We start from the raw sequence: 14,407 nt of genomic DNA, 5'->3' as shown, positions 1-14,407 counted from the left end.
AAAACACAGTAATGTGCAAAATATAGTAGCATTTTAACAATACAATTCTTCCTGTTAAACAAGCCCTTTATAGAAAGTTGCTTCCTTGGCATGTCACTCTTATAAGGAATGTAATGTAAGAGTTTTTCAGTGTGCAGTTTTAAAAATAAATTGAGACAAAGAAACACGTTCATAGAAATTAAAAGTTTAACACTTAAAAATGCTCATTTGTCAAATGTTCAAACATAATTTACAACTCAACAAGCTAGTAAAAAGAAATATAGAACAATCTGTATAAAAATCTCTATAGAGACACACTGTTAAGGGATGTCTCCATTTCATCTTGATGGAAGTATTATGCTCTTAACACAGTTAGATTAGAAGTAGTTCTGCAAGGATTCTCCAAGAATAACTTCAAGTTGCTGAATAGTCTTCTGGCACTGGTGCTCTACTTCTTCACATTCATCTGGAAGACACAAACAACAGTAACTAAAATGGCCAACAAGAAAAGCCATTCAGAGTAATGTCCTCCTCTTATGTGCTTTTGCTTTTTAATTTGGGGGAAGCAAAGTGTGGCTGTGGAGTGGCATAAGGACTTCCATGGCTGGCTGCAGCCCCTGATTTCTTGGACTGTCTTTTCCTGGTTCTTCCCCAACCTCAAATTAATTGCTTCTTCTAACAGACAAAAAATAATTCAACTTTAAGTAGGCCACAGGGTTCCCGGCCACTACCTTCTTCTGCCCCGCATTTTTGACAGTCCAGAGGGTTCTAGGGGCAGAAAGGTAGCCCCCCCCCCCCCCCCAGGCATTCTACAATAACCAAGCCTGGTTTAATTTGAAAAGGCTACAAATGTAAATTGTAGTAGTAGTTGGACTGCTTTACATGGGCTGCTGAAAAGTGTTCTTTATAAAATATACTTAATAAAAAAGTGTATTTCATCATCAGTACTATATTAAGAGGAAATGTAAACCAGAGTCTATAGTCTTTTTAACTATGTTGTGCCCTGCCTCGACACACAAAATGAGGTGGGGAATAAATTATTATTATTCTTCATATGTCTCTGTGAATCACACAATTGGGTATTTTTATAATACAACTGCAGTCCAGCCATTACAGTTTCTTGGACTGGGGGTTATCTTAAAATAATAACCAAGTGATCAGTACACTTAATGCCATAGCAATTATGCCATTAATGCCACAAAACATTATCACATAAGAATGCAGAAGGATAAGGTGGGGGTCTTTCGGAAATTGTCACTCAAAACTGACGGGCGCAATGTAGTTCGTACCAATCATCACTATGGTTTGTAAACAGCCATGCAATCCCAGCAGGCCAAGTGGGCCCCTCTAACCATTTTTGTATGGATACAAGGGCTTCTCCAGAATCTTCCTCCTCAAAACTGAAATTGTACTTTACTACCAATGCTCCTGTACAATTCCTCTAGTGGGGTGGGCAACTATTAGGCCCCAAAGAGAGCACATCAGATACTTAGACAACTAAATATCTTTATTTTAAAGAAATAAGGTAGCAGGCTGGCTGAAGTTGTTACAAATATGTAATTCTACTCCTGACTATGACAGAATTGCCACAACCATAAATGCCCTTTGAACCTCCAAGGAGTTGTTCCGTGTCACTGAGGTCTAGGTGCTTCTGAATGAATCATAGAAGCCTAGCTGGAAGAGACCACATGGGCCATCCAGTCTTTGTTTAAAAGCCTCCAAAGAAAGAGACTCCACCGCAATCTGAGGCAGAGAGTTCCACTGCTGAACAGCTTTTATGGCTAGGAAGTTCTTCCTAACGTTCAAGTAGAACCTCCTTTCCTGCAAATTGAACCCATTGCTCTGAATCCTTGTCTCCAGGGAAGCAGAAAGAAAACCGGCTCCCTCTGTGACATCCTTTTAAATATTTAAACAGGGCTATCATGCCTTCTCTCACCCTTCGCTTCTGCAGGCATTCTCAGTCCGTTCCTGCCCCAAAGCTGCAGGGCAACATCAGGTGGGAATCAATCCTTTCGGTCATTCAGAGTATCATTCATGTAGCTACAAATGTGATGTAGGATCTTGGCTATCATTTTTTTATTTTCAAAAGCTTTCCAATTTACTCTTTAATTTCAAAAAAGCCTCTCCTGAATCTAAAATGGCAGAAGGATAAAACCGGGAACAACTTGGCCTCTCTTTGTGGCCTCAGAAACAACCTTGAAGAGCTGCATGTAGCCTCTCATCACTGCAATATAATATGATCTGACCTTTAAGTAGCAGATTTCAACCTTAAGTGCAAATTAAAACACTTCCAAAAGTACTATGGAGAAAGAACTGATAACGGAGCAAAACTTCATCTTGTGTGGGGAATGTCAGGGTTGTGTTCCCTTGCTTACATAAGGGTCCTCACTTTGCATGGAGGAAGAGTTGGACACAAATGCAGTAATCTCTTCAGGAAAAGAAGACATGGAACCAAAGCTGTGCAATTGCAAAAACACGATACGTTACCTTCCATAAGTTCAGCTAAGAAGGGAATAGCCTCTGGGAGAAGCACCATGTAGTTCTCTCTTATTTTTTCTGCAAATTCTAGCAAAGCCAACAAGGCAGCAAATCGGACCTAAACAAACAAGAGCCCAGTCAAAGCAGAGCTTATTTTTACCAAATGATTATCTTCAAATACCTTGACTAAAGAACAGAGTATTAAAAACATCTACATCTGTACACAAAATAATAAACATAAGCTCTATTATGGATGGACCTGTACAATTACTGCACATATCATGCGATGTCCAACAATAAATACTCCATCCAGTCAATTCAGTTTTGCAATTGCTATGATTTCTTTTCCTGTCTCAAATGAACTGTATTTTCATTAAGCTGAAAATACAGTAATCTGTCATCTGAATGACATCATAGTGACTTCAAAATGATCTATTTCTTCAAGATCTAACTCTGGCACATACCTTCGGTGATTCATGTCTCATCTGCAACAAAATCTGGTAATTCAGGGGCTTCCACAGAGAGTCATCTGCCATTGCAACTGCAAATTGAGCTATACATGGGATCAAATGCATTGACACTCTTTCCTGGAACTTCTCTTCTCCCCCAAGCATGTTTTCCAGCTATTTGGAGAAATAGAAGCACACGCAGAACAAGAGAAAAGTTGAAATGTTTTCACTGTACAGTTTCACATTTGTCTGCACAAGCCAGTCAATCAATCCTAAATATGTACCCTTTTAAATGAAAATGTTTAAATGCACTTCTATGGAATATTTATTTATTAAACACCAACACTGGTCACACTAAAAGACAGTTTTATTATTTACAAAGGAAGTTTTTTTTCTAAGTCAGTATATTAGAGCAGGGCTTCTTAAACTTTTCCACTATGGACACCTTTTGGCAAGAGAAATGTTTACATCACCTCAGGTATATAAATACTGTAGTTATGAAAAAAATTACTGATAATAAATCAGCATTTGCAAGGCTTGCTAAACAGGCTGATTTTTCCCCCCCTTCTATGAAGTACTGTACAGCTGAAGCATGTTCTGCAGAGTTAGCTGTAAAAAAGGCTATCAACTTCATGTAAATGTCTAAAACAGGCACTAGGTGACATTCAGAAAAAAAAAAATCAGGACTTTAACACTGAGCTCAGGGGAACCCATTTGGGATCAAGACCCACAATTTAAGAAGCAGTATTAGAGCACAGCACAACTACCCTGTTTCCCCCAAAATAAGACAGGGTCTTATATTAACTTTTGCTCCCAAAGATGCACTAGGTCTTATTTTCAGGGGATGTCTTATTTTTCTGTGAAGAAGAATTCACATTTATTGTTGAACAATAAAATGAACATTTATTATCTATATATATAAAATGATAAAGTTGTTTGCGCAGTGACTATAACAACAAAACTAAACATCCCAGAAATACGAAATTTGGCAACACAATACAAAAGGCTTGCCTCCAGGTTACAACAACACAACCACACCACAAAACCACAATCCAGACCCACAAAACTCACAACAACGCATCATGCGATAACAACACAACTAAACGCCTCAGAAATACAAAACTTGGCAACACAATGCAAAAGCCTTGCCTCCCAGTTGTAACAACACAACCACACCACAAAACCATACAGGATCTACAAAACTCACAACAACGCATCGTGACTATAACAACACAACTAAACGCCCCAGAAATACGAAACTTGGCAACACAACGCAAAAGCCTTCCCTCCAGGTTGTAACAACACAACCACACCACAAAACCACAATCCGGACCAATAAAACTCACAACAACGCATCGTGACTACAACAACACAACTAAACGCCCCAGAAATACGAAACTTGGCACACAACTAAACGCCCCAGAAATATAAAACTTGACAACACAATGCAAAAGCCTTGACTCCCGGTTGTAACAACACAACCACACCACAAAACCACAATCCGGACCCACAAAACTCACAACAATGCATCGTGACTATAACAACACAACTAAACGCCCCAGAAATACGAAACTTGGCACACAACTAAACGCCCCAGAAATACAAAACTTGACAACACAACACAAAAGCTTTTTCTCCCGGTTGTAACAATACAACTACACCACAAAACCACAATCCGGACCCACAAAACTCACAACAACGCATCGTGACTATAACACAACTAAACGCCCCACAAATACAAAAATTGACAACACAACGCAAAAGCCTTGCCTCCCAGTTGTAAGAACACACCCACAACACAAAACCACAATCCGGACCCACAAAACTCACAACAACGCATCATGACTATAACAACACAACTAAACGCCCCAGAAATACGAAACTTGGCAACAAAACACAAAAGCATTCCCTCCCGATTGTAACAACACAACCACACCACAAAACCACAATCCGGACCCACAAAACTCACAACAGTGCATCGTGACTATAACAACACAACTAAATGCCCCAGAAATACAAAACTTGGCACACAACTAAACGCCCCAGAAATACAAAACTTGGCAACACAACACAAAAGCCTTGCCTCTCAGTTGTAACAACACAACCACACCACAAAACCACAATCCGGACCCACAAAACTCACAACAACGCATTGTGACTATAACAAATACAAAATTTGACAACACAATTCATCCACCTCCCCAATCCCTACATTCACACTTGGCCTCCAAAAAAAACAATTACAATAATAACAATGACAAGAACAACAACAATAAGAATCAACACCATCACAGGCAAGAAACAGCCAGGCACTGAGGCTGAGAGGCCAGTCAGTGCTACACTGGGCCTCCAAAAAACAATACAGTAGCATCTAACTTATCCAACCTTCATGACCACAACAACAACAATAATAATAAACACCTTCACAGGCAAAACAAAAAAAAAGACTATTATACCACAATGAAAATATAAACCGCACTCAGCAGAATCAGACATTACAACTAACAACAAACCAAAGACAACAGGGATCTCAGGCAATTATCAATCAACACAAAAATTGAAGAAGGTAACAGACTTCAAATACTACTACTAATGTGAGTATAAAGAAGGGTGGAGGTCACAGCATAAATACAACCTAATGTAGACTGAACAACACCACCAGACTAAGTCACAGCAACGCGTGGCCAGGCATAGCTAGTATACTGTAAAATAGTTGTCATCACAAACCAGCATAACCAGACAAACTGTGAATCCTATCAAGAATTTCTTGTTACTACATTATTTACATGTACAACAATCTATGGTACCTCTTGCAGTTTAGGTTTCACAAGGTTTCCACACTGATTTCTCTCTATTCTAGTTTCAGTGTAGTCATGAATGATGAATAATATAATAATAATAATAATAATAATAATAATAATAATAATAATAATATGACAATAATAATAGAATAATAATATAATGATATAAAATATATTAATGGGATAATATAATAATAGGATATAATAATAATAACAGAATATGATAATAATATGGTATTAATAAGATAATATAATGGGATATAATGATAACAGAATATTATAATAGACTATAATGGTATACAATATATTAATAGGATAATATAAAATGGAATATAATAATAACAGAATAATATAATAATAATATGAAAAAATAATATAATGATATAATAATAATAGAAAAATATAATATAATAATATAATATAATAATATGGTAATAGAATAATAGTATAGAATAATAAGTTTCATGGCATAGGAATAAGAATGGGAGGAGAATCCCAATGCGTCCTTTGCCTTTAAGAAACAGAAGGAGCAGAGTGGAAAGGGTGTTCAAGCCCTCCTCCTTCCCTCCCACCCTCCCTCGCCCTGGCCCCAGGAGCCAATCAGAAGCCTCTGGGGCGAAGGGATCGTGGCCAGGACGGAGCCTTGTAGCCTTGTCTCGGAAGGAAGAAATGGCAGCGCAGTGGCAGTGAGGGAAGGTTCTTCGAGCTGCATATATGCACTGGCGGCTGGGGGACAGGTGGGAGCCAAGGCAAGCCACGGAGGCACAGAAAGCAAGCACTCCAGTGCGTATGAGTGCTGTTTCTGCTGCAGGAGCCATGCTTCCCAATGGAACTCTGCTGCAGTCTGGAAGGTCCCATTCTTAGTTGCTAGGTCTTACTTTCAGGGGAGGCCTTATATTTGGCAATCCCCCTAAACCCTCACTAGGTCTTATTTTTAGGGAGGTCTTATTTTAGGGGAAACACAGTAGAAAAATGACCTGAATTGAAGGTAACGTTTTCACAAGAATAAAAACATAATAAGGAACCAGAAAGAAAAGTGGGGAGGGGGGGGGGGGGGAAGAAAAAATATAAGGAAAAATCAAAATGTTTGTTCATGCATAAATTGCAGCTATGAAAATTATTGTGTGAAAAGGGAAATCTAATCAAGAGGAGCCTACACAAAAATGGCTAGCATTCTGTATGGCAGTTGTAACACAGTTATAACAGAGTCATGGATCTGTAACTGCTCTATATGCCTGAAACCAGATCATATGAAAAAAGTCTGCTCAGCTTCTGAATATGGTGCAATGAGGAGGACATATCTTTCCAAAGCAGCACATACTTGCAAGTCATTGTCATAGGCTAATTTTCTGGTGGAAGAAATGTTAAAACATCTTCCTTATGCCTCCCATTGGAAGGTGAATGGAGCTCTTTTATCTGATCTACATGCTGACTCATAAAAGTGAGGTGGAGCAGAGGGTAGAACACTTAGTTATGCATATGTAACTAAACAGTTAACACAGAATATCAGTAACTATCTGTAACATCCAACAGTTAGGCCATTAACAAATTTATTAATACCTGATGGGCCAAAGGCATCATCAATGTTTCTGCTCTTTCCTTGCTCACAAATTGATGGGAGTCAAAAAGGAAGATTTTGTGTAAACAATCCAGGATGAACTGCAGCAACAAGCAGCTCTTTTCAGTGTTGTTCTCAGATTCAAAGAAAGCTTTGTCTGTATTATGAACAAAATACAGGAAAGAAACAAAAATGAGGCAGCAACTGTAATTTCTACAACATTCACTGTAGATGTGATCGGCATTGTAACCATGTGTACAAATAGAAGTTTAAAGCAGAAGTAAACGCAGCTTATGGATACAAGCTAAACTTAGCCTGTGATCTCAATAGGAAGGCTGACAATATTATGACCAAACTATAAACTGATAAACCAAATGACCGATTTTTAAATTAAATTTCAGATCTCTGCCTTTTTGTATCTGCTATCACTGGAAGCGTACCTGTTTTGCAAGTATTGATCTCATTGAGAATGTCAGCAAAAGGCTTCACTAAATGTCCAGCAAAGAGAGTGAACAATCCTTTCAGCTGCTTGGCAATGCAATCTGACAGCCTGCAGAAAGTCAGCAGCCGATCTTTTGGGGCACCCTCAGTTTTGGCCCAATCAAAGAGCTGAAACAGAGAAAGGATGTTTAGTTTGGGTACAAAGAAAAATGGCTGAGAGAGAAGCAGGTCAAAACTCCTACCTTGAAGAAGAGTGGTCGGAAAGACATTTCAGAAAGCTTCATAATCATGCTGATTAAGCACATAATAATATGTCCTTCTACTTCCCCAACTTCTTCCAGATCATCCTAGCAAAAAAAGATGGTATTAAATAATAATAATAATAATAATAATAATAATAATAATAATAATAATAATAATAATATATTCCTTATCCGCTTCTTGCGGCTTGAGACAGGGCCAACATTGCCAAAACAAGACATAAAACACATACAGCAAATGACACCAGGAGGCACTCCAAGTGTCCAGTTTCTGGTCAAGGGAAATCTAGTATAATGTCAAGCTTCTGACTTTGCTTGTGTGTTTTTAAAAATACATTATAACTGTACCCTCAGTTCACCTCTGACACGATAAATAAATAACGCACAACAAGATACACAGAGTTAAAATACAAGTTGTATGTGTTTTAATAGTGTTTTAGCTCTTGTTTTAATAAGTGGCCTTCCAACAAGATTACAATAATTCCAATATGTAGTGTTTATTTATTGTACTTAATTTCAATGCAGGCAGATGCCATTCTTTGCCTTCTTGGGAATGTGAGGACTAAGATAAAGGAACCATGAACTTTAAACTCAATTACCAGCAGCAAAATAGCTTGTCTTGGGATCCAGGATGTCTTTGTCAGAATAATCTTTCAGGAACTGTTGAATATCAGGGTATTTAGAATGAGAAGAGTGAGAATTATGGGTGGAGACCTACACATGGTTGTGATTCAAAGAGGTAATTTTTAATCTCCCTAATAAAAGTAATTTTCCTAACAGCTGAATATGTACATGCATAAAGTTTGCCTGTACCTGAGAGTGTTCTGTTCTAAAATCAAGGGCCTTCACAAAAAATGATGTGAGCTCAGACTGATGGGCACTAAGTTGGTCTCTTTCCAGAATTACAATATGCTCCTTCAGAATATCCATAACTGCACCTAAACAAGTCTAGGAAAACAAAATAATAAAAGATAGTAAATTCACATCAATACATACAAAACCAAATCTGTTTCTAAGGCAGGTTTTCCTAGATTGCACACTGCTGGAGAACTTAGGCTTCGGACATTACTTATAGTTAGGAAATATTCATCCTTACATGAACTTATGGTGACCATTCTCCCCTCATAGGTCTTGAAGTCTGAGTAACAACATTCTTCTGTTGGAATTTAAAGCACATCTGAAGACCTATCTCTTCCAGCAGGTCTACCCAATCCATTTTAACTATAAATTTTAAACTCACGTCCTATGTCTACTGAATTTTAATATTTTTCTGTGTATTTTAGGATATGTGTTTCATAGAAATGGTTTAATATTTATATTCTATATAATGTTTATGTTGATGTATTTTTAGCTATGTCGAGCCACAAGGAGAGGTGTGTAAGAAATAAAATAGTAGTAAGTAAAATACTTAAATAGAGTACAGAAGAACGACGCTACCCGAAACTAGTATCTCTGTAAAGTGAGATAAGTCCTGTTTTGTAGATGGATTTCTCCTTCGTTACACCTTAGGCATGAAGCTACTAATGTACCTCTACTGCTGCTTTAAACATAAAGCAATACATCAAATGCAGAGCAGAAAAACATCTATAAGTACCTTGTGAGTATTTGATACTTCACTGTAACATTTTGCAACTGCTGGCAGAAGAACTCTTGGTGGTAGTTTTGTTGCTAGAGTAGTTTTCAGAGAGTCCAAGCGCAAGTGAACCTGGGAGGAAGGACCCATTACGGCTGCAATCTTTTCTAAATGGACCACCTAGCAAGCAATTAGGTTCAATTAATTCATACGGGTCATACATTTTGCAATTCAATGGATTCAAAATGATTTGTATCCAAATTAAGACTTACCTGTAGTAATATATGCAACAAATATGGGCTGAGGAAGTGTGGCAATGTTTCCACAATTTTCAGGAGTGCAGTCACTGCACTAAGCAAGTAAATTTCACTGGCAGCCAATTCTTTTGTGTGTTTTAGAATGTTGAGCAATGCTGGCATAAGCCTACAAAATATAGACATAATATTAACCCACACATTATAAAAAAAGTCATATTTCTAAATAAAATAATTTTTTTTTACAATTTTCCTCAAAATATATTTCATTACAGGGTACTTTAAAGCACTGAAAGCACATAATTAAAAGTAAGACTATCTATTACACATAAGTTGGCATAGTGTTCTGGCTAAAAGTATCCCAAGTTAAGGTAACACCATAGTCTCAGCTTTATTTCAAGTGTTTCTAAAGGATAAGAACGGCTGGCTTATCTTGCAGGACTGTGAGTATCAATAAAATAAATGTACGTGCTGCCTTAAATGGTTATATGATTGTGTGATTTCATTATTATTCATTGTGTTTGGAAATGCTACCTTGGGAGCTGAGGTATTGCAAGTGCTTTCAGGATACAGGTAACTTCAGCAGCGCATAGCAAAGCGCTTCCTGTGACATTTCTTTCTTCCTTCTCTTCTGAAGCAATCACATCAACAGCCATTTTGAGCACTGCTGTAAATGGCTCGTGTTTTTCATGGCCAAAACATTTGCAGAGCAATTTCAAACTGAACAAGGCAGTCTGCCTATTGATGGCCTGCTCCTCCTCAGCCCTATGTGTTTCCTGCTGTACAACAGCAATGAGTTCGGGAACCATGTCTAACAGCATATCAACCTGGAATGCAAAAATAAAGAAACAAAGAAATAAGTAACTTTTTAAAAAAAAGTTCTGTTAGGCTTAAGACTTGACTAACACAGTGGGATCTTGTTGTGAAAAGTATGTTGAAGAAGCTTTACAAACAATGTAGCCAAGGAGCTACTTGCCAGCAATAACATCTTACAAAGAAATGTTCTTTTCTGTGACCTTTGTCTTCTTTCTTTTATGCTGTTATTTAAAGCACTGCTTCTTAAACTGGGAGGTCCTGACCCCAAATGGGATCTCCTTAGCTCAATGCTGGGGTCCTGAAAAATTTGGTAACAGTTGCCTAGTGGTTGTTTTATACATTTGCACAATTTGCTGTGCAGTGTTTACAGTGGACTCTGCAGAACGTGTTTCAGCTGTACTTCACAGAAAGGTAAATCAGCCTGTTTTGTAAGCCTTGCATAGGCAGATTTATACTCAGTAAATGTTTGATTTTTATACATATTTTATATACCTATATACTTGGGTTGTATTAAAATTTCGCAGGCTGAAAAGTCAAAAAGTTTAAGAAGCCCAAATTTAAAGCAAAGGCCAGATAAAATGACATGGCAGACTTCGAAAAATGAGGCAAACTGAAATATAGCTTACTTGTGCTGGCTGCCATTGTGTGCGTTGCTGCAACTTGTTGTTCAACAGATCCATCGCTTTTCGTCTCACAGAAGGCAACTGGTTTGTCATCAGGCCCCTGATGATAGGAATAAAGGTCTCTGTTGGCATTAAGGAGTTGACCTAGAACGAAACAGAGAAAGACAGGCAGGCAAAACAAAGTGATGACTCCCAACAGAGTGGGTTGTTTTCATTTTAAAATAATGGCAGGTTAAAAGGCCATGCTTCTTTACTTGCTTCTTCTGAGCTACCCCAAACCTCTTGGGGCCCACAAAGTATTTTTCCTCTCCAGAGAATATGGCGGATACTGAATGGCACCAGAATATGTTAGTCAACATACAAGAAGAATTCCCCCCCCCCCGTTTCCATTCCAATGTAACCCCCCCAAGAGTTTTTTTTCCAGTTTTCTTGGATGTTGGGAAAATCTCAGAGGACTGGAATTGTGGAGGACAGAGACATGGTAAAATTGGTTGGAGTGTAGTTCAGACTGCAACCCACAGCAGCCCCAGCCCTGAATCTCCTGCCTCTCCTCAAATTTCTCTACATTCAAACAAAGTGCTTCAAGCTTTAGAATAGATCTTTAGAACACATATTTGTATTTGTTTTCCCTTCCCATGTATAAAGGCCAGTTTTTCCGCACATTTTATGCCAAATCTTCTGCAGTCTGAAAACATTTTAAACTACAATTTCAAGTATCTTTGAATGCATTGAATCTACTCTCAGCATGTTGCATAACACGAAGCTGATGAGATTTCAAAACAAATCAACACATCACAAAATAGTATGTACAAAATAATAAGGTATCAGATACAGCATGAAAGTCACATTGCGAGATCAGCAGCTACAGAAAATAAGGCAAGAGAAAAAAATCCAGTAAATTACAGAAACTTACTTTATCCAATACATCATAAGACTTATTGAGTAGAGCTCTCCAGAATTTGGCTGTAAGTGAATCAGCGTTCTTTTCCACAGAGTGGGCCACAACGTTTATGTAACGAAGAACATCTTCCAACAACCTGGATAAACATCAACAGGGAATTACTACACACATAATGAAATAAAGTCATCCCTTCACTTTTGCAAGTTTTCACACTTGCGGTTTTGATTATTTGTGAGTTTATACTAGTGACCCCTGCTCCCTAAAGTGGGCCCTGTTTGAGAGGGGGGCATGCCCTGTGTATCTGTTTCTCCTGGCACCTTTCTTCCTTTGCTCAGGAGAAAGGGCCACTTGTGGCATTCAGGAAGAGGGAAAGGAGCCATGATTCACAGTGCAAGAGAAGTGCCATGTGGCGCCGGCTCCTTCTCCTCTTCCTGTAGGGCCACAGCAGAGGTGCCTGTTTTTCCTCCCCCCACCAAGATATTTGCATTTTCTTCATGTTCACATGGGACAACTCTATATTCTTTTCAACAGAAGGATCTTAAAAATGACACCATTAATTCATTAGAATTAGATGCCAAGTTGAACAAAGAAACCATGTACACAGTCAGAAATTTTCACACTGCAATTTCCGATAAGAGCAGAAAGGCAATGGGACTGAATTTCAATTAATTTACCATATGTTCCATTCAGACTCTCATAATAAGTAATGTACTGAAATATATTGGTACTTAGAGCAAAGACACTAATGTTAGAGGGATGACTAGCTTGATCCCCTTTGATCTCAGTGTCTTTAGGTGCAAAGTCTGGATTCAACTTATATTGCTCAACTACAGTATAACTTAATTTTATATAGCTTCTAGCATTCATGACAAAAGAACTGAAAATAATATTCAACTTCACACACAAAAATGTGGTTTTAATTGTTTTTAATATTGTATTTTCAGGTTTTGATTTATTCCCCTTGTGAGCTGCTGGGGGTCCCATTTTGGGAAAAAGGTAGCACATAATTAAAATAAATAATAAATAAGTATACTATTCAAGGTGGGTTTTTCAGAAAGAATCAAAACATTTTCTGGGGTTGTTGTTTGTCTTTCGGGCTGTGTGGCCATGTTCCAGAAGTATTCTCTCCTGACGTTTCGCCCACATCTATGGCAGGCATCCTCAGAGGCTGTGAGCCATGCCTCACAGCCTCTGAGGATGCCTGCCATAGATGTGGGCGAAACGTCAGGAGAGAATACTTCTGGAACATGGCCACACAGCCCGAAAGACATACAACAACCTTGTGATCCCGGCCATAATAGCCTTCGGCAACACATAAAACATTTTCTTCTTTCCATCTTAGACAAAAAATTGTATTAGATGTAGTATAGTTTTATGTCAAGACAAATATTTAGAAGTTTTACAGAATTTAAAGACTAGAGAATCATGCTCACATTCAACATAGTCAAAATCTGTCTTAAAACTTCCTACTTTTGTGCTTCAGCAATTATTTTATGTGCTGAACAGAAAAAAACATACCTCTGTTCAAAGTCCTTTAACTCCTCAGCATCTTTACATTCCACTATCTAGTTGAAAAAGAAAATGATAAAAAAGAAAGGAAGAAAACATCAACTGGACTATATAATGTCAAGAGAAGTTAAAATAGCTCTGGGGCAACAACCATAATAAAATATTTCAACAAGGTGTACAGAATCCAAATTTACATCAGAGAAACTAATAGTTTTTACATCTTGCATAATCTGATATCTATCAGATAGATCATTTAGACTTTAGGATCATCAGTGACTGAAGAAGATCCCAGAATCAATACATGGTACTTGCCGGAAGGCTGGGAAAAACTTTTCTCTGATATCTTGAAGAGCTACTGCTGGCCTAGCAATGACATCAGTTGGTATAATGCAGCATCCTATATGTTCATCACTTTCTCCTTCTTCCTTACTTGATTCATGCCCAGAAAATGTTGTATTTTTGCAATTGTAAGACATCATGAATTGTAAGATGCACCTTAATTTCAATACCACTGCCACCAAAAATATGTAAGACACACCTGTGATTCTAAGACGCACTTCATTTTAAGAAATGTTTATATAGGAAAAGTGTCTTACAGTTGAAGAAATATAGTATACCTGAATGATGATGCTCTTTTAACTATGCATGTACCCATGGCTGAAATGTTTGTCTCCTTTGCCAGTTTTGCAATTTAGCCTCTTATGAAGGAATGTATGATATAAACCCCACTAACCCCATCCATCTTCTACCAATACTTTGTATATT

General features: G+C 37.9%; 1 protein-coding gene across 1 annotated transcript in view; it reads right to left on the bottom strand.

Moving 5' to 3' along the window:
• Positions 1–52: 52 nt before the first annotated feature.
• heatr1 (HEAT repeat containing 1) overlaps positions 53–14,407 on the bottom strand; it is a 52,450-nt gene continuing 38,095 nt past the window's right edge. The window contains exons 33-45 of the mRNA XM_062975255.1: positions 13,652–13,698; positions 12,146–12,269; positions 11,236–11,376; positions 10,328–10,620; positions 9,812–9,962; positions 9,561–9,719; positions 8,780–8,914; positions 7,949–8,053; positions 7,706–7,874; positions 7,268–7,422; positions 2,922–3,080; positions 2,467–2,575; positions 53–445 (exon numbers count right to left, since the gene is read on the bottom strand). Coding sequence (XP_062831325.1) covers positions 357–445; positions 2,467–2,575; positions 2,922–3,080; positions 7,268–7,422; positions 7,706–7,874; positions 7,949–8,053; positions 8,780–8,914; positions 9,561–9,719; positions 9,812–9,962; positions 10,328–10,620; positions 11,236–11,376; positions 12,146–12,269; positions 13,652–13,698 — 1,836 coding nt within the window. The 3' untranslated portion in view covers positions 53–356. The remainder of the gene's footprint in view (positions 446–2,466; positions 2,576–2,921; positions 3,081–7,267; positions 7,423–7,705; positions 7,875–7,948; positions 8,054–8,779; positions 8,915–9,560; positions 9,720–9,811; positions 9,963–10,327; positions 10,621–11,235; positions 11,377–12,145; positions 12,270–13,651; positions 13,699–14,407) is intronic.

This window comes from Anolis carolinensis, chromosome 1 (genome assembly GCF_035594765.1).
Source record: "Anolis carolinensis isolate JA03-04 chromosome 1, rAnoCar3.1.pri, whole genome shotgun sequence".
Lineage (NCBI taxonomy): Eukaryota > Metazoa > Chordata > Lepidosauria > Squamata > Dactyloidae > Anolis > Anolis carolinensis.
This window is presented reverse-complemented; position numbering and strand designations above follow the sequence as displayed.